General features: G+C 44.5%; 1 protein-coding gene across 1 annotated transcript in view; it reads right to left on the bottom strand.

The window, feature by feature from the left end:
- The window catches only part of drd3 (dopamine receptor D3), a 36,519-nt gene extending 21,427 nt beyond the window's left edge, over positions 1-15,092 (bottom strand). The window contains exon 1 of the mRNA XM_073044586.1: positions 14,820-15,092. Within this exon, the coding sequence (XP_072900687.1) occupies positions 14,820-15,092 (273 nt within the window). The remainder of the gene's footprint in view (positions 1-14,819) is intronic.
- Positions 15,093-21,779: the final 6,687 nt, after the last annotated feature.

Below are 21,779 nucleotides of genomic sequence, written 5' to 3'. Positions count from 1 at the left end.
ACTATCGACAACACCCCAACCTTTGTATCATCAGCAAACTTACAAACCCACCTTTCTACTTCTTCATCCAGGTCATTTATAAAAATCACAAAGAGACGGGGTCCCAGAACAGATCCCTGTGGAATGGCACTGGTTACCAACCTCCATACAGAATACGAACCATCTACAACCACCCTTTGCCTTCCGTGGGCAAGCCAATTCTGGATCCACAAAGCAAGGTCTCCTTGGATCCCATGCCTCCTTACTTTCTAAACCAGCCTTGCATGGGGAAACTTATCAATTGCCTTACTGAACTCCATATACACTATATCAACTGCTCTACCTTCATCAGTTCTAATGCATGTGTTGTCTTAAGTTAACTTTGTAGGAAATTAAAGGTGTATGTCTGTGGTGAACTACATATACCTGTCTGGACACGCCCCCTGCTGACCGTGGCTCCTCCCACGGACCCCGGTATAAAGGCGACTGAGGCCTGAGCCCTGCCCTCAGTCTCCAGGATGTAGCATGGTGGTCAATTGCTGCTTGTTCTTTCTTCCAGTCAATAAAAGCCGATATCTCGCCTCACATCTCAGAGAGTTATTGATGGTGCATCAATTTTATTGACTGGAAGTTTTAAAACATGGAAAGTATTTTACGTCTGGAAAAATTGGACTTGGACCCCCGAGTCCCTGAAGCAGCTCTTGCCTTTGAACTCTGGCTTGCATGCTTCCAATCATACTTGGAGGAGGTTCGTGCAACTGAACCCGCTGTTATGCACAGAATTCTCCTCTTGAGGGTCACCCCGATAGTTTACTCACTTATCAGAGACCTGTCGACCTACCAAGGGGCACTGGACGCCCTCAAAAGACAGTACCTGCGGCCGGTGAACACCGTCTACGCAAGACATCGCTTAGCTACGCGACGACAGCGGCCTGGAGAATCGAGCGCCCATTTTCTCCGAGCCTTACAGACACTCGTGCGAACTTGCGACTGCAAAGCTCTCACGGCGGAACAGCATGCGGAGCTCCTGGTACGAGACACCTTTGTTACAGGGATCAGGTCAGTGTACGTGCGCCAGCGGCTGCTGGAAAATGCCAATCTTACCTTACGCTCGGCAATCGAGACGGCTGACACGCTGGAGGCTGCTCTGCACAACGCTGACGCTATCCAGCTACGCGATTCCCCACCGGTTCCATGGACGCCTCAGACCCCGCCACCGCCAGTTCCCGCGAGCGAATTTGCCAACGCCGCTGCCAGTCGCGATTCCACGAACTCCCCGAACCCAACCACAGCTGCTGCCAGTCGCAAGCCCGTGCAGTGTTACTTCTGCGGACTTGAAAAGCACCCCCGAAAATGCTGCCCGGCCCGAGAAGCGACCTGCTCCAGCTGTGGGAAGAAGGGCCATTTCGCCAGGGTCTGTAAGTCTAAACCACGAGCGGGGTCGGGCAGCACTGCGTGTGAGGCATGGGGGCCGCCATCTTGCCTGCCCGGATGGTGGCAGCCATCTTTGTCGGCGCCAACACACCCCGCCCCCGACCCACCGGTGCTTACCGGGCACCAAGACGGCGGTTCAACTCTGGCCACCGTAACCCTTGACCAAAGCGCCCCACACCAGCTTGCAAGGTCAATGATGGACATCCTGGTGGAGGGGCACAGGACTAGCTGCCTGTTTGACACGGGCAGCACTGAGAGTTTTATTCACCCGGACACGGTGCAACGCTGCGGACTCGTGACACGGCCGGTAAGCCAGAGGGTCACCATGGCTTCTGGGTCGCATTCCACAGACATCCGGGTGGGTTGCGTAGCAACATCGGTGGTGCAGGGCACAGAATATCGGAACTTTGCGCTACTGGTCATGCCTCAACTGTGTGCGCCTGTGCTATTGGGGCTGGACTTCCAGAGCCACCGAAAAAGTGTGACTATGGCATATGACGGGCCCCTCCCACCACTCACTGTCAGGAATCCTCAGTTTTGTGGGACTTCGTCATATACCCCGCTACTGACCACACACACACCGACCCACACATCCCACCCAACACCATGCCGACAGCTGCGCTACTGACACCACTTACAGCCTCTCCACCCTCAAGATCCCTCCCCCACCGCTGTTCGCCAACCTGACCCCCGACTGTAAACCTGTGGCAACTAAAAGCAGGAGGTACAGCGCGGGGGACAGGGCCTTCATTCAGTCAGAGGTGCAGCGGCTGCTCAGGTAGGGGATCATTGAGCCAAGCACAAGTCCTTGGAGGGCCCAGGTGGTTGTTGTTCAAACCGGGCAGAAAAATAGGATGGTCGTGGACTATAGCCAGACCATCAATAGGTTCACGCAGCTTGACGCGTACCCCCTACCCCGCATCGCGGATATGGTCAATCAGATAGCTCAGTACAAGGTGTACTCAACAATAGATCTGAAATCCGCTTATCACCAGCTCCCCATCCGCCCAGAGGGCCGCCCCTACACCGCCTTCGAGGTGGGCGGCAGGCTCTATCACTTCCTGCGTGTCCCCTTCGGTGTCACAAATGGTGTCTCTGTCTTCCAGAGGGAAATGGACCAGATGGTGGACCAGTGCCAACTGAAGGCCACATTTCCCTATCTGGATAACATCACCATCTGTGGTCACGACTGGTCGGATCACAACGCCAACCTCCAACGATTTTTCCAAGTGGCCAAAGCCCTGAACCTTACTTATAATAGGGACAAGTGTGTGTTTGGAACCACCTGACTCGCTATCCTTGGGTATGTTGTGGAGAACGGGGTCACTGGCCCTGATCCCGATCGTATGCGCCCCCTGTTAGAACTCCCTCTTCCCACCATCCTCAAAGCCCTCAGACTGTGCCTGGGCTTCTTTTCCTATTATGCCCAATGGGTTCCCCATTACGCAGACAAGGCCTGCCTCCTGGTCAAGTCTACCACATTTCCCCTCTCTGCCGAGGCCTGTGCGGCCTTCAGCCGCATTAAAGGGGACATTGCCAAAGCAACGATGTATGCAGCGGACGAGACCATTCTCTTCCAAGTAGAGAGTGACGCCTCCGATTTTGCGCTGGCTGCTACCCTCAATCAGGCAGGCAGGCCAGTAGCATTCTTCTCTCGTACCCTTCAAGGCTCTGAAATTCGGCACTCCGCGGTGGAGAAAGAAGCCCAGGCCATAGTGGAAGCTATTATGCACTGGAGGCACTAACTCGCCGGCAAAAGATTCACCTTGCTGACCGACCAGCGCTCAGTTGTGTTCATGTTCAGCAACCAACAGCGGGGCAAAATCAAAAATGATAAAATTTTGCGGTGGAGAATAGAACTCTCCACCTACAACTATGATACCCTGTACTGGCCTGGAAGGCTGAATGAGCCCCCTGATGCCCTATCCCGGGGAGCGTATGCCAGCGCGCAGCTCGACCAGCTATACGCCCTCCATGCACATCTTTGCCACCCAGGGGTCACCCGATTTTACCATTTCGTGAAAGCCCGGAACCTGCCGTACTCCCTTGAGGACATCAGGACGATGACCAGGGACTGCCAAGTCTGCGCTGAGTGCAAACCGCACTTCTACCGTCCTGAAAAGGCGCAACTTATCAAGGCCACCCGCCCCTTTGAGCGACTGAGTGTTGACTTTAAGGGCACCCTTCCCTCCACCGAACGCAATGTCTACTTTCTCAATATTATCGACGAGTACTCGTGGTTCCCCTTTGCCATCCCCTGCCCCGACACCACTACCACGTCCATCATAAAAGCCCTGCGCCAGCTCTTCACTCTGTTCGGATATCCCTGCTATATCCACAGTGATAGAGGGTCCTCCTTTATGAGTGATGAGCTGCGCCAGTTCCTGCTGGCTAGGGGCATTGCTACTAGTCGCACCACGAGTTATAATCCCCGGGGAAATGGACAGGTGGAGAGGGAGAATGCCACAGTGTGGAAGGCCACACTTTTAGCCCTTAAGTCAAAAGGGTTGCCGGTCTCTCGATGGCAGGAGGTCCTCCCTGAGGCACTCCACTCTATCCGCTCCCTGTTATGTACGTCCACCAATGCCACCCCTCACGAGCGCCTATTCTCTTTTCCCAGGAAGTCTGCCACTGGGACCACCCTACCGGCTTGGCTGACGTCCCCAAGGCCAGTGCTGCTCCGGAAACATGTGAGGAGCAATAAATACTCCCCGCTGGTCGAGAGGGTTTACCTTCTACATGCAAACCCCCAGTATGCCTACGTGGTCTTACCTGATGGGCGGGAGGACACGGTCTCCGTCCGTGACCTGGCGCCCGCAGGAGCAGCAGACCACTACCCCGAACACTCCACGGTAACTATGAACCCTGTACCCGAGGTGACACCGCGCACACCGAGCCCTACACAGACTCCTCATGACACTCCTATACTGGGCGCCTTGCACACGCATGAGGGATCACTGACACCTAGGGGGCTGACACCTCCAGTCAGGCCGGAACCAGCACAACCACCGTCACCGGTGCAATCACCACCGGCACCTGTGCAATCACCACCACCGGCACCTGTGCAATCACCACCGGCACCTATGCAATCACCACCACCGGCACCTGTGCAATCACAGCCGGTGCTACGTAGATCACAGCGACAGATTCGACCACCTGATAGACTTAACCTGTAAATATACTTGTAAGAAACTTCGCCCCATGGGGACTCTCTTTTAAAACAAAGGGGGGGGGGGTGAATGTAGTGAACTACAGATACCTGTCTGGACACGCCCCCCCCGCTGACTGCTCCTGTGGCTCCTCCCACTGACCGTGGCTCCTCCCACGGACCCCGGTATAAAGGCGATTGAGGCCTGAGCCCAGCCCTCAGTCTCCAGGATGTAGCATGGTGGTCAATTGCTGCTTGTTCTTTCTTCCAGTCAATAAAAGCCGATATCTCGCCTCACGTTCCAGAGAGTTATTGATGGTGCATCAATGTCCTAGTGTCCAGTAAACAGGGTTTCATTAGGAGAGAAAGATCGGGCCTGTCAGGAGTTCACATCGGACAAAAATAGTATGGAGGGAAGTACATGGTAGAAATGTGGCATAGCTATGTTCCACTGAGGCAGGGAAAGGATGGTAGGGCATGTAACGCACTGTAAGGTTTCACTGCTAATGTAATGGCCTCTCTGTAATGTTTCACTGCTAAGGTAATGGCCTCTCTGTGTAGCAGCAATGTTTTGGTTATGACTAGAGATAACAAGGGCTTTGGAATGTATGCTAGCCAATGAGTGGGATGTTGTTCTTTCTTGTGGGTCTGGGAGCAGTCACTTTGCGTATTTTGGTCATCAAGAGATGAAGAGAGAAGACGGGAATGGAAAGAGTTGGTAGACCACCGGACGGAATGGATTCGGAGCGAGGGTCTGACGGTGAGCGATGCTCGGAAGACGGGAAGATGGGAGACGAATGGATGAATCCGCAAGCTCCAATGTACACTTTAGACTGCTTCATTAATACGGCCCCTTTTTCTTTTTCTTTTCTTTACTAACCCTATAGTCAGATTATGATTTATAACGTTCAGTTGTTTAATTGTACACAGTGTACTGTCTGATATTTTGCAGTACGGATTTGTAACCAGGCAACACATCACACAACATCCACACAAACAAGATTTCTCAGTTTGGCTGGGCCAGAGACGGTCTTACCCTAGACAAACGTACACCGGCCGAACCTCAGGGTTACAGTTAAAAGATGGTAGGGTGTACAAAGGATGTGGAAAATCTAGTTAAGAAGAAAAGAAATGCTTACAAAAGTTTCAAGAAACTAGGTACTGACAGAGTTCTAGAAAATTACAAGGTGCCAGGAAGGAGCTTAAGAATAAAATGAGGAGATCTAGAAGGGGCCACAAGAAGGCCTTGGTGAGCAGAATTAAGGAAAACCCCAGGACATTTTAAAAGTACGTAAAGAGCAAGAGGATGAGCTATGTGAGAATAGGACCAATCAGGCTTAATAGTGGAAACATGTGCATGGATTTGGAGGAGCTAGTGGAGGTAGTTAATGAAACCTTCGCTTCAGTGTTCACCAGGGTAAAAGACTTGGCCATTGTGGGGATGACTTAAAGTGGACTGAAACACTTGAACATGTAGACGTTAAGGAAGAGGATGTGCGAAAGCTTTTGAAAAGCATTAAGTTAGATAAGTCACTGGGGCGAGATATACCCCAGGCTACTGTGAAAAGTGAAGGAGGAGATTGCTGAGACTCATCAACAGGGACGCAAAAAGTACCAGAGGATTCGAGGGTTGCAAATGCTGTTCCCTTGTTCAAGAAAGGGAGTAGAGATAACCCAGGAAATTATAGACCAGTGAGTCTTACTTCAGTGGTGGGCAAGTTGTTGGAGAAGATCCTGAGAGGCAGAATTTATGAGTGTTTGGAGAGATATAATCTGATTAGGGATAGTCAGCATTGCTTTGTCAAGGGCAGGTCGTGCCATATGAACCTGATTGAATTCTTTGAGGATGTAACAAAGCACATTGATGAAGATAGAGCACTGCATGTAATGTCTTGCTAATGCAGAGGAAGCTGTATCTGGTGTACCAGATACAGTAGATGACACTATCAGACTTGCAGGTCTGCTGTTTTGTTGCCTCACCTGGAAGGACTGTTTGGGGCCCTGGATGGTTGTGTGGGAAAGGTGAAGAAGCCAGTGCAGGTAGCACTTGTCCTGCTCGTGGGGATAAATGCAAGGAGGGAGATCTATGGGGAGGGATTAATGGACAAGGTAGTCACGGAGAGGGTGATCCCAGTGGAAAGCGAAGTGTGAGGTGGGAGAGAAGGGTGTGTTTACTTGTGGGATCCTGTTGAAGATGGCGAAAGTTGCAGAGGATGATGTGTTTCATGCAGAAGTTTGTGGGGTGGTAGGTAAGGACAAGGGTTCTCTATCCCTGTGTTGGCAATGAGAAGATGGAGTGAGGGTGATTGGTGTGATGGAGAAGATGTGTAGAGAGTAGCATTGATGGTAAAGGAAGGGAAAAGGAGGACATCTTTGATGCTGTAGAATGGAAAACTTCGTCCAAAGAACAAATATAGGGTGGAGGCAGAGGAAATGGGAAAAGAGAATTGCATTTTTACAAGTGACAGGCTTGGTAGAGGTAAAGACAAGATAGCTGTGAGACTCAGTAGGTTTATAAAAGATATTAGTAGACAATATTCCTCCATAGATGGAGACAGAGAAATCAAGAAAAGGGGAGGGAGGTGTCAGAGGTGGACCAAGTAATTTTTGAGGGCATGGTTGAAGTTGAGGTGGAGTTGATGAAATTGCAGAGGTCATCATAGGTGTAGGAAGTAGCATGAATGCAGTCATCAGTGTAGCACAGAAAGAGTTGGGGAGTGTTACCAGAGTAAGCTTGGAGAACAGATAGTTCCGTGTAGCCGACAAAAGGGCAGGTGGTGGAGAACTGGTTAGGCCTGTTGTCTAGAATGAAGTGGAGGGCTTCAATGCCTTGCTGATTGGTATAGAAGTGTATAGGGATTGGACATTCATAATGAAAATGAGGCAGTCAGGGCTAGCGAAATGAAAGTGGATGAAGAGATTAAGAGCATATGAATGTCACGGGTGTAGATGGGAAGGGACAGAACCATGGGGGTTCAACATCTGCAGGATCTTGTGTGTAAAATTAATGTTTCAGATTCTTCTTCCATTATCCAGGGAGGCAAACACTCTTTCCAGGCACAACAGATACCTCTCTGTGAGCGTTAACCTATACTGAGTCATTCTGTTTTTGTTCCTCACCTTATTTCAGACAGTCTCGTTGTTTTCTTTACTCCTCAGCCTTAAAACATGTTTGCTTTCTAACCATCTTGGTTCTGGCTTTGACTGAAAACATTGTTTATTTCTTCCTCCATAGATGCTGCCTGACCTGTCAAGATGCTTTCGGCATTTATCTCACCCTTCTTGCATAAGCTTATTGCTTTTCAGGTTCTGCAACTGTATTTTCTCGGGTGGATGGAGCTCTACAGTACACCCGGGTTTTGTTATTTGCTCTTGCTGTTTGAAACTGTGTGCCACCAATCAGGTATTGATTTATTAAATAATGAAATTTATTTTAAAAAATGACTACAGAAATGATGGCTTGATTGTATTGTATTTGGTTGAAATGGAGCCTTCGGTCTTAAATTGAAGCATTTCAAATACCAAAAATGATTATATAGATCCTTAAATAACACAAGATCCTGGAAAATTATTGGCTACCAGAAAGCATCCTGTATGCAGAAGCCAGTTCATTTAAGGGAAAGTTGTGTTGTATTACGAAAATACAGAGGTGAACTTAAATCATTCATAACATTCAACTTTTAGGTTACAGATTCAGTACTTGGTAATTTTTTTCTGTATCAGCGTTCGCAGAACATCAAAGCTGTTTTAATGCCTCTTCTTATAAATTATATTGAATATTTATCATCTTGTTTTTCCATTTCCCCCGTCCTTACCTTGGTTCACTTATGGTGAAGGCATTCAATCTGCCAGCAAATGTTATCTTCAGCCTCTCACTGAGCAAACATTTTCTCCCATTACCTCTTTAAATCCTTTCACCTTCTATTACATCTCCCCTTAACCTTCTCTACCCCGGTGAATGAAATATTTGCTTAAAATTTCCTGATCAGCTATAAAGTAGCACATAAAGGCAGAATTTAGGAGTGACTTTTCACACAAATAATTATTAAGGAAAGAATATATTACTGCAGTTGGCTTGTGAAGCCATTACATTTATGAATGAATGACAGAAAGACATGAAGGAAAAATATTCAAGGGTATGAATCAAGAGCAAGTGAACAGAATTAAAATATCAATGGTCCAAAGCACCCACTGTGTTTCATGCCGTGTGTTTGATCTGGCTGAGTTGATAAGTATATGCTTTGTTACATTTTATTTTAAAAGCAGGGCTGCTAGAAGAACTGAGGATCAAAACGATTGCCACAGGTTTTGATTTTTTTTTGATACAAAGGTCTTTTCAGTCTGTGATGAATGCTCGAGTCTGGCAGCCCTGCCGCTGGTCAGAAGGTTTGTTGTTTTGAGGCGTCTGCTTCAATCTGCTACATGGGGTTGAAATGGAGACGCTCCTTGTTCACCTGTGGCTTTTCCTGATCTAACTTCAATTCTATTTCTCAGGAGACTGATCAAAAACAACACCTTAATGTTATTGAAATCTGATTGCTTCCCTAAAATTTCACTCTTGGACAATATCAGAGAGATCTTCAGGAGGACGTTGCATGGCAGTTCCAGAGTGTGTGCCTACGTGCAGCACCAGTTAACCTGACGTATCATATCCGCTAAAAGAACAAAAGTGAAAGAGCAAACTATTTAATATATAAATATTGAGCAACACACGAAAAATGCTGAAGAAACTCAACAAGTCAGACAGCATTTATGGAAAGTGATGAACAGTCAGCGTTTTGATCCAAGACTCTTTATCAAGAAATAGCAAACTGTTTCTTCCCAGTTCCTACATCCTATATTAAATTTTTATGAAGCATTGTTTGATCGGAGCATTAAAATGTTCATGTCAACATTATGACCTGGTTATTACTAGTTTACCTCCATAGAGGGGAAAGAACATCCTTTTTAGCCGCAATCTATTTGCACCATTAATACACTCAGTGGCTACTTTATTAGGACCTTCCTGAACCTAATGTTCACTGTCTTCTGCTGCTGTAACCCATCCACTTCAAGGTTCAACATTTTGTGCGTTCAGAGATGCTCTTCTGCACACCACTGTTGTAACATGTGGTTATTTGAGTTACTGTCACCTTCCTGTCAGCCTGCCCCAGTCTGGCCATTCTCCTCTAACTTCTCACATTAACAAGGTGTTTTTGCCCACAGAACTGTCACTCACTGGATTTTTTTTTGTTTATTGTACCATTCTCTGTAAAATTTAGAGGCCGCTGTTTGTGAAAATCCCAGGAGATCAGCAGTTTCTGAGGTACTCAAACCACCCCATCTGGCATCAACCATCATTCCAAATTCAAAGTACATTTATTATCAACATATGCATGCTATATACAACCTTGAAATCTATCTCCTTACAGGCAGTCACAAAGCAAAGAAACCCCAATAGAACCCACAAAAAAGTGCAAAAAAACAAACAAATCATGTAAACAATAAAAAAAGCAAATAACATTCAAAACTGAAGTTCACAATCACAGCCAGTCCAGGACACAGCCTCAGTTCAGCGCAGAAGCCTCACCGAGCAGAGAGCCAAACACCGGTCTGTCCCTTGCCTCTGGCCCTGACATCTTGACCTTTCCATCTGAGCCGGCACTTAAGCCATTTAAATACTGGCTCATTCCTCACTTCATTATTGGACCCGAGCCCTGCCGCCTCAATTCTACCTCACCTCAGATCAGCTGCTTTGAATCAGCTACAAGTCTGCTTCAGCAATGGCCAAACATTGGCTCATTCCTTGCTTTCGGACCCGGGCCCTGCATCTGAATTCAGCCCATGCACGCCACGCGGCAACTTCAATTCACACTGCAAAAATTCTAGGTCATACAGGAGGTTCAAAAGTTCATATCTGAAAGGGAAGTTACAGGCTATTGATTGCAGTGATCGCTTTACAGAAAAAGTGTGATTAATAGGGTGGCTAGTAGTTTTGTTTGCTGCTAGAAAGATGTCACTGTGTTTCACCAGCACCACCTTAAGCAGATCATGCTATGGTCAATTTAAATTTAAATGTCAATTTAAATGTCTATTTAAAAGAGAGATGAGAAGGAATTTATTTAGCCAGATGCTGATGAACTTGTGGAATTCATTGCCACAGATAGCTGTGGAGGACAAGACACTGAGTATATTTAAAGCAGAGGTTGATCTGTTCTTGGTTAGTCAGGGCATCAAAGGAGAATCAGGATAATGGGGTTGAGAGTGATAATAAATCAGACATGATGGAATAGGAGAGCAGACTCAATGGGCAGAGTGGTCTAATTCTGCTCCTATGTCTTCTGGACTTACAGTTTTGACCATTGACCACATTTTGGTAAATCTGAACACTTAGCTGTCCTTCTCCTACCTGCATAGAGGCAGATGTTAAAAAGCAAAGTTCCAGTGATTAGGACAACAAAGAGTTTGTTGCTGGAGGCTGAGAAATGGCTAAGGGATTGCTTCAGGCTGGTGGACTGGGCCGTGTCCAAGCACTCATCTGTGCATCTGAATGAGTACACCATGGTTGTAATGGACTTTATTAAAACAGCTGTGGGTGAGATTCAGAGTCTTCCACAACAAAAGCCCTGGATGAACCACCAGATCAAAATCTGCCGAGGGCCAGATCAGAGGCGTTCAAATCTGGCGACGAAGAAAGTTACAAGATGTCCAGATACAACTTCCGAAAAACCATCTCACAGGTGAAGTGACAATTCCAGATGAAACTTGAATCAACAAAGGACAGTTGTGGCAGGGCTTGAATATGATCGCCACTTATGAAGTTAAATCAAGCCACACAGGCAATAGCAGGGCCTCATTTCCAGACGAGCTCAATGTCTTCTATGCTCAATTTGATTGTCAAAACATGGGGGAACTGTCAGAAACTCTGTGATTTCAGTCTCAGAGCTGACAGTTGAGCAGCCTTCAGGAGGGTGAACCCACAAAAAGCATCCGACCCACACGGGGTACCTGGCCAAGTGCTAAAGACCTGTGCTGATCAACTGGGTGGAGTGTTCACTGAGATCTTTAACCTCTTGCTTTGCAGTCTGAGGTACCCACCTGCTTCAAGCAGGCTTCAATTTTACCAGAGCCTAAGAACAACATGGTAAACTATCTCAATGGCTATCGTCCAGCAGCACTTACATCCACAGTGATGAAGTGTTTTGAGAGGTTGATGATGAAACATATCAACTGCTGCCTGAGAAGTGACTTGGATCTGCTCCAATCTGCCAACTGAAACACCAGGTCCACAGCAGATGCCATCTCATTGGCCCTTCACTCAACCCTGGAACATCTGGACAACAAAGATTCATCTATCAGGATGCTCTTTATCAACTACAGCTCAACATTCAATACCATCATCCTCTCAGAATTGATCAATAAGCTTCAAGACCTTGGCTTCAATACCTCCTTGTGCAATTGGATCCTTGATTTCCTCACGTGCAGACCCCAGTCAGTTTGGATTGGCAACATCACCTCCACAACCTCCATCAGCACAGGTGCACCACAAGGCTGTGTGCTTACCCCCTGCTCTGCTCACTTCTACACTTTAGACTGTGCGACTAAGCACAGCTCCAATGCTATGGCCAGGTTTGCTGATGCCACCAGAGTCATAAGCCAGATCAAAGCTGATGACAAACCAGCATATAGGAGAGAGGTTGAAAACCTAGCTGAGTGGTGTTGTAACTAACTCAGAGTCAGCAAGACCAAGGAGCTGATTATTAGGAGGAAACCAGAGGTCCATGAGCCAGTCCTCATCAGAGGATCTGAGGTGGAAGGGTCAGCAACTTTAAGTTATTCAGTGTTATTATTTTACTTGACCTGTCCTGGGTCCCGCATGCAAGTGCAATTATGAAGAACGCATAGCAGCACTTCTACTTCCTGAGGAGTTTGCAAAGATTCGGCATGACATCTAAAACTTTGACAAACTTCTGTAGATGTTTGGTGGAGAATATATTGACTGGCTGCATCACAGTCTGGTACGAGAACACCAACACCCTTGAATGGAAAATCTAATGTAACCCTCGGTTGGGCTAACAGCTTAATCTAGGGGAAGACAGCTCCCTGCCCAGTCAAACTTAAGAAATCTTGTTTGTGTGGATGCTGCGTGATGTGTTCCCCTGTTACAAATCAATACCACGAAATAACAAACAGTACACAATATACAATTGAGCTTTATAATTCTTAATTTGACTATATGGTTAGTAAAGAAACAAAAAAGGAAAAAGTCACAGGAAAGAGTCTAATGCACAACATTGGAGCTCACGGTTCTGTCCATTCATTCTCCATTGACCTCCTCTGAGCATCACTGACCCTCAAACCCTCGCTCCAAGTCTACTCCATCTGGCAGTCTACTAACTCTCTCCATTGCGTCTTCTCTCTTCATCCCTCCCCACCAAAAGACCACGAAATCCCTGGATAGTGCACATTCCAAAGCCTTGTTATCTCCAGCCATAACCCAAACATTGCTGCTACAGAGAAACCATTACCTCAGCAGTGAATCATTACAGAGAGGCTATTACATTAGCAGTAAAACTTTACAGTGCATTACGCTAACAAAATATAGTGGGTAAAACCATTGAGCACAGCTACATGGAGCATTGTCGTAGGAAAGCAGCATCCACCATCAGGGACCCCCACCACCCAGGACACACTCTCTTCTTGCTACCGCTGTCAGGAAGATGGTACAGGAGACTCAGGGCTCGCACCACCAGGTTCAGGTTCACCCTCAACCATTAGACTCTTGAGCCAAAAGAGCTAACTTCAGTCAACTTCACTTGTTCCATCATTGAAATGTTCCCACAATCTATGAACTCAGTTTCAAAGATTCTTCATCTCATATTCTTGATACTTATTGTTTACTTATTTATTATTATTTTTCTTTCTTTTTATATTTGCACCATTTGTTGTGTTTAGCACACTGGTTGGTTTGGTCTTTTATTGATTATTATTATTGTTATGGTTATTATTTTATTATGGATTTATTGAGAATGCCCACAAGAAAATGAATCTTAGGGTTGCATATGGTGTCATGTAAGCAGTTTGATAATAAATTTACTTTGAAGTTTGGTGGCTCCTGTTCTTTGATGGAATGGTACAACTATTCTCACCACTCTGTTCTTTGCCCATTCTTCCTCTTCAATCTTGTATACAGTTTTCTTTTAGAAGGAACTATTAAATCTGAATCTAACTCATGTTCATGCAATGCAATCCAGTTCTTTTCAATACTATGTGAAAGAGATTCTTCTCACTTCTTTATTTCTTCAGCCAATTAACTTAAATCTGTGTTTATAAAACATTTACATGACCTATCTTTTAACAGTGACACCAACTAAGTTGTTTTCAAGGCACTAATGTTCTGATTAAAAGAGCTGATAAGGGAACTGCAATACAATGCATTAAAGTTTTATCTTGAAATTTTCACACAAGGCACAACCAAGGTTTTAATTCAAGATGTGATAACTGCATAAAAAGGTGAAGGGACAGGGGTGATGCAAGATCTAGCAAGGAATTGATGGATCCGAGTGAGAAATAGTAGCATCTTAATGTCATCCAGAAGGTGAAAATCTGGAATTTGGTCCTTTTGTTTTTCTGATGTACAATGTGCAGCAGTTTTAAATATCAAAAGTGAAATGTTAATAAGTGTTGAGAGCGTGTTCAAAAATCTGAGTGATTCAGAAACAAGTCTAAACAGCAAGAGAGGTTAGTTATAACAAATCATTGTAGTTAATTGGTTTGTGCTTCTCAAAGTCTAACCCTACGCCCCTGTCGAGAGAGGTGGAAACGGGTAAGGCCAGCCAACAGGGTTCTGGTGAAGCTGTATAGGCGAATACCCTGTACAGTGGATGCAATGGATTGCAGAAGCATTGATGAACTCCATCGATTTCAGAGGACGATGGAGACGGGAGGGCACCGATGACCATTTGGACTTACGGTCCCAAGTCAAGCAAGTAAATTGGTTATAAATCTGATGGAAAAGTAAACAAAAAGTCAAAAACTGGAAATCTGGCATGGAATGACAGTGAAGCCAACAGATATCATGAACTAGGATTGAAGTAGAATTTTGTTCTATAGTTGAGGATTAAACTGTACTAAATACAAGGTGAAGCTAACTAATCTTAAACTACATCTAAGTATATATCAGTCTCAATCTCCCATTGCCCCTCAATCAATATGCAAAATACTGGAAATTCACAAATTAGGCATGGCAACAATGTAACTTTTTAAAAAATGACCTTACCTCCAGGTACACGACGCATGGCATCACCAAAGTTGCAACTAGCAGGTCCGCTACTGCTAAACTGACAACAAGGTAGTTGGTTGTTGTCTGTAAAGATTTCTCCTTCACCACCGCAAGGCACACCAATATGTTCCCGAAAATAATGGCAAAGATCAGCAGTATAAAGAACAGAGAAAAGTAGTTGTGTGAATGATCGTGGTCAGTTGAATTAAGCCATCCAAGGAGAGGGTCTGTGACGTTGGCAAATCTAAACACCATTGCAAAGGATGCCATCAGGAATTAAAGGTTCCAGAGGGCTGAAACAAAACAGAAAAATTATTATTTTGGTTTCCGAATATCTCTTTAATTACACTTTGAAAAGTTTGTTAAACTTTAATTATTATTCTTGGAGATGCCTTTGACAATTCAGGACTTTATGAACAATTGAGAATATGAAAGAAGAAGTTATAACAAGCACTGGTCCTGCTCTGTTGTCTAATAATAGGCACTGCACTTTGGGGAGGAGGTTGTGGCAAATTCAGATTCAGATCAGTTTATAGTCATATAAACTAAAATATGACATTGAAATTCCTTGCTCACATGAAGCTCGTGGTGTAAACTGATTTGCAGTGGCACAAAGACATTTCAAGGTCAAAGTCAAAGTATATTTACTATCAAAGTATGTATACTTTATACAACCTTGAAATTTCTTTTCTTACAGGCAGCTACAAAACAAAGGAACCCAACAGAACTCATTAAAACAAAAGAAGACCGTCAAACACACAACATGCAGAGGAGAAAAAGAAAAAAAGTTCAAGCAATGAAAGTAAGCAAATAGCGTTCAGAACTGAAGTTCACAGAAGTGACAGTTGCAGCACGGCCACAGTTCGGTGCAGAGTAGTAAGTTAAAGTTCGGCACAGAGAGCAGTAAACCTCACAGAGCAGGGCTTTGATCAGCCCATGCCTCGCCTCCAGACCCAGCACCCCGTCCTTTTCAATCTGGCCAGTGCTTAAATCGTCCAGACCTTGCTCTTGGACCTGGACCCTGCCACTTTGTTACCCTTGCAGGCCGGTGCTAAGCTTCCTCGATTCGGCCTGTACCCAACTTTTCCAATTCGTCTCGGCGCTTAAATCGATCGAACTGCGAGTCTTTCCTCACTCTCAGGCCCAGATCCGGGTCCCACCGCCTCGACTCTGCATTGCCTCAGTTCTCCCAAGTTGAATTGCCTCCAAGTTTGTTCCAGGAATGGCCAAACATTGGCTCATTCCCTGCTCTCTGACCTGGACCTCACCACCTTGATTCAGCCCACATACACCATGCCATAGCTGTCCTGCACCGTTCCCACTGCAAAAATGCTAGGTCGTACAGACAGTTCAAAAGCTCAGCTCCAACAGGGAAGTTACAGTCTGTTGTTTACAGTGATCGTTTAGCAGAAAAAGAGTAATTAATTATTTAGTTGTTCTCTTTGCATTATCTGTCATCAACAACCAGTCGCTGGGCTTCACCAGTGCCATCTCAAACCATTTACAGGACATACGTCAGGAATAAAGGATCACGCATGGGAACACCAGCCATTGATATCTATAAACTGGCAAATGGTGAGAACAAATCTCAGGAAGTTTTACTAAAACTTCTGGAGGAAAATATGACAAATCTGTTTCAAAAGATTCTAGTGTAAATAGGTAAAGGATACCGATTTACAGTTAAGGGCAAAATAATCAGAGAAGACAGGGTGGAGGTGTTTTATTTGCACTATGATTCGAACTTGGAATGCATTGTCTGACTGGAATAAGAACAGATTAAGATTTAGTAAAAAGAGAAGATAATTAAAAGGATATGGGGGGGGGGGGAAGTCAGGTGAACAGAATGGCTCTCTAAAATGAACAGTTGTGTCTCAATGTAGTGATTGGTCTCTTTCTGTGCTGAACTATTTTACAATTCTTTCAATTAATTTCATCTGGTTCCTATCCACGTTTGCCTGGGATTGCAAGTCAAGCCAATTCAGTTTTCTGAATTGCAAGTGCATAGCATCAACACCTAAACCTCTTTTGCTTGGACAACAGCGCTATCGCTGTAACTGGATCTCTCTAACCACAAAATACCATAGAAACACCAAAGGAAATAAATGTAAATTAGCTGATATTTGCTTTCAATAACAATAGTTTTTTGTCACAGCGAAAGCAAACATGGAGATATTATTCCTTTTCAATTTTCTTTCCCACTCCCCTGACACCCACATAGAAACAGAAGCAGGTTTGGAGAACGCAGTTTAGGAGAATGAGCATGTGTATGAGCCAGTAGGTCTGGCTTTCCTTCATCTTCATGAACTAGCTTGATGCTGGCAGAAATTCAGACTTTTCTATTAAGTAAGAAATGGAGCTGAGTAATCCTAGACAAACAAGGCTAATAAGATAATGTGTGCTGTTGAATGTTACAAATGAGGTAAAAAAATGGACAGAAGTATCAGACTCAAAGCAGTATTAGATGATGAGGTGATGAGATCGTGAGGAATCTATAACAGTATAATTAGCAACTAAAACCTTACACTGAAGTTTGCATTCTTGATATTCCACACTAAATGAGATGGTATGTGTTCTTTAATTTGTAAGATTTTCCACAGCATTCTTCTTAATTCGATGATCTCATAAATGGAATCAAAAACCATTTGCTTATTTTTGGTTAAAAGAAACAGATCTCATGATTGTGTGATTCTGCTCCTGGCAATTTTAAAGAGCATGATCTATGCACTGGAACCTCAGATCCAAGTTGTCAGGACTGGCAAACTGGCTCTCTGCTGGATTTGTCAGAAACAGGAAGCAAGACTTTGATGGTGGCAAGAAGAGAACTCACTCTTTCTTGAAGGACAACATGCTTTGAGTCATCTATTTCACCACACATCTGACAACATAAACTCTACTTAGAACGATTGACTGAGTACTTCCTGAGCCTCTCTTGGTGCTCTTCAATTGCTTCAGTTGCTTCAATTGTTTCGTCTTACATTAATGTAGAATCAGAAGGTAATCATAAACCAAGAGGTCACATAATCATAAACAAACTATTGATTAAATTGGGCAATGCACACAAACAGCGATGATAGGCAAATCGCTTACAATTGATGAAAGGATCAATAACAGATCACATGTATATGATTGAATGACAATCAACCTGAATTTAAAATTTGAGTGGTAAAATTAGTCAGCTCCATCTTGGGCACTAGCCTCCACAGTATCCAAGACACCTTCAAGTATTGGTGCCTCATAAAGGTGGCGTACATCATTAAGGACCCCACCACCCGCGACATGCCCCTTTCTCATTGTTACCGTCAAGAGGAGATACAGAAGCCTGAAGGGACAAACTCACTGATTCAGGAAAAGCTTCTCCCCGGCCATCCAATTCCTAAATGGATATTGAATCTATGAACACTACCTCACTACTTTTTAATTCTGCTTTTAATTTAACTATTTGATATGCACTTACTGTAACTCACAGTTCCTTCCCCTGTATTTATCATGTACTGCATTGTACTGTGGCTGCAAAATTAACAAATTTCACAACATATGGTGGGTGATATTAAACCTGATTCTGTTTCTGATTGAACTTAATGGTATGATTAGTACTACTGATATTCTGCCATCAATGCTACTGCTGACGTTTACTTACCTACATCTTAAACCTAATCTGTTCTATCCCAGTTGCTGTCAGTGTTTCCCCTGGACTTGTTTAACCTACTGGTGAAGCACCATCGTAAAGCACATATTTGCCAAGCAATCTCAAATCTCTTCACTTTCCTGCCACATTCTGAGAGGCCATGCTACTAGTAGAGCACAGTTTAGTTTTTGAGTAATTATGAAACAAGTGCTCACTAACTAAACCCTACATATGAAGTGCATTGTGTTTCATGTGCACCATGTTCAGAAGAGTTCGTATCTGGATCCGGTGGACATCCTGCCTGTTAAAAATTAGATCAGGCACTTCTTTGTGCAATTCACCCATTTCCCTGGTACACTTCCTGCAAATAATAATGTTATCAACTTATGTGGCAGGTGGATCAGAATACCAAGGCTGTGATTATAGATAGTTGTTGAAGATAAATGAAGACATCGTGTAGGAAGTTGCAAGCCACTCATGAATTAAAGGGTCCCTGCCATGGTATTTATTTTAGCTTTAATGATCCCTCTGTGCTACCTGTTTAATGACAAGCATTGTTGACAAGGATCACAGTTTCCCTGCACTAGATGCTATGATCAGTGGCCCCGATAAATGCTGTGGTAGGGGCCAGATCAACACACAGCCAGCTCTGTGACATTGGAGGGGGAGTTCATTTCAAACACCGTGCATTCATTTTACTTCCATGCGAATAGAAGCTCACACAGAGAAGCCCATAGAAATAAATAAACCTGCTGTGCAGTGTAATAGGGAAGAACACATTGCTTCAGTTTGAGGGGGAAAAGAATGTAGTGTTAGCTTGTTCAGTAAATGCTCGGACAAGAAAAATCAACTGTGGTTCATGGAAATTGGGGCTTGTGCAGAAAGAAAAAGGGATGCTATGCCTACTGGAAAACCCAAGGAATAAGGAATGTGAGACATTAGATTGTGCTGTGTTTTCCCATTAATGGTTACTGAGGTATGGACCAAAATAATCATTAGAAGTGTAATGCTGGTCGACTGCACTTTCTTCTATGTGTAATGCTCACACTCCCTCTTTGTTGAATTGCAGTTCGTCCTTTCCCTCCTCCCAGTGAACTCAGCCATCAATTTAGCTTTCCAATAATTTCTAAACCTTCCAACAGGGCTGGCCATGTACTTCTATTTCCACTTCTCCCATCCACTAGTCACAAAATCAATGCACTTTCATACCTTAAGGGCATGAACAGTCTAGGATAAGTGGTTTTACAACAGCCATGGGATGTGGGGAAAATGAAAAAAAGGGATCAGTGTAGATTTCTTGTAAATGGGTGCTTGCTAGGTGGTGCAGACTCAATGGGCAGAAAAGTCTGTCGCTCAGTGACTCTGAATCAGGACAGGTTTCAGGTGATCTTTGAAAAGGCAGGAACACACCAGATATGCTGAAATATTGGTTTTACACCCAAAGGAAGTAATATTTTTCTGTAATTCACTGAAAAGTGAAATCAACCTTGTGGGAACACAATATTTCAACTCCATTAATTTTCTGTTTAATCTAAAATTATTCCCATCACTAGTCTGATTGAGACATTGACTGAACAGAAACAGAAATTATCTGAAATTGAGTTTTGTTCTGTATCCCCCTGTGTTCTGTGTTAACACTGATGAGTTGCAATTGGTTGAGTACTTTATATTTAACAAGATACCTGTGGTCAATGGAATCCAACGTTTAAATTGTCCTGTAATGATGTGTCTAGAGCAGCTGGAAGTAACGAGAGGCATGACTGGAAAAATTATATTATTTTACAGTTCTCCACAGTTTGATCTACAGGTAAAATTTTGAACATAATTATTCTGAGCTGGTAATCAAGGAAATATTAAAGTGGTAATTAGGCACATAAGTACTAAGATAAGGAATAATAAACCACAATTCATTTTTCCCCCACCAAAGAACATTGAGCACAAATATTGGGAAAGTTGTCTGGAATTTGTCAAGATTTGCTTACAAAATGTTTGGTTACTGGCTGCCATATCGGGCTTTGGCCTACTGGCAAGATATAGTGGATTTTGGTTAATTGGGCCACACCCGGACCAGTACAATTTGTTAACTGAATTTTAAAAAGTATTGAAAAAACAAACTGCCCTTTAACTGAGTAAAAAAATCACATATTTAAATCAACACACACAAAATGCTGGAGGAACTCAGCAGGTCAGGCAGCATCTATGGAAATGAATAAACAGCTGACGTTTTGGGCTGAGACTCGTCATCAGGACTGGAAAGGAAGGGGAAAGAATAAAAAGGTTGGGGGAGGGGATGAGGCTAGTTGAAAGGTGATAGGTGAAGCCAGGTGGGAAAGGTCAAGGGTTGGAGAAGAAAGAATCTGATAGGAGAGGAGAGTGGCCAGTAGGAGAAAGGGAAAGAAAAAGAGACCAAGGGGGAAGTAATAGGTAGGTGAGAAGAAGTGAAGGGTCAGAGTGCAGAACAGAGGAATGTGGTTGGGGGGTGGGATTTGGTCACTGGGAGGAGAAATCATGCCAAGTCAAGTCACTTTTTATTGTCAATTCAACCATAACTGCTGGTACGGTACACAGTAAAAATGAGACAACGTTTTTCAGGACCATGGTGCTACATGAACAATGCAAAAACTACACTAGACTACAGACCTACCCAGGACTGCATAAAGTACACAGAACAGTGCAGGCATTACAATAAATAATAAACAAGACAATAGGCACAGCAGAGGGCAGTAGGTTGGTAGTCCGATGCCTTGGGGGAAAACCTGTTACATAAATAAACAGCTGAATGGATGAATAAACGGGATTCCGTCCGTTTCTGTACTCCCGCCGAGTATTTTGTTGCCACAGATTTAGTCCAATTTAATGTCCATTGGAGAGCAGAATGGACAGGAGAACCGGCCAGCTAGGACTTGCTTTTTTTCCTGGCACGGACTCCTGCCCGCTCACCTCGCTTCCGCTTCCTCGCGCACCGCTTACAACATTCACGGATTCAGGTTGGAGGGTACCTAGAGGGAATACAAAGTGTTCCTCCTCTGCCCTGAGGTTGGCCTCATCTTGGCACAAGAGGAGGCCATGGATCAACAGGCCAGAACAACAATGGGAATCAGAATTAAAATGTTTGGCCGCTGGGAATCCAGCGGTAGTGCATAAAGTCTCAGCCTGGAGGTGCTGGCGGTCAAGATCGAGGTTGGAGTCGGAGCTGGTGGTCACGCAATTAGCAGTCTGAAGGCTGTAGGAACTGCCATCGACAGAGGTGGAATCCAGGTTCTGGATCAAATCTGGGTTATGTATGCAAGTGAAATATAGAACAAATTAGAACATTACCAATATCACTGGAG

The sequence above is a fragment of the Hemitrygon akajei genome, chromosome 5, assembly GCF_048418815.1.
Source record: "Hemitrygon akajei chromosome 5, sHemAka1.3, whole genome shotgun sequence".
Taxonomy (NCBI): Eukaryota; Metazoa; Chordata; class Chondrichthyes; order Myliobatiformes; family Dasyatidae; genus Hemitrygon; species Hemitrygon akajei.
The sequence above is the reverse complement of the archived record's forward strand: the minus strand, read 5'-3'. Positions and strand labels throughout refer to the sequence as shown.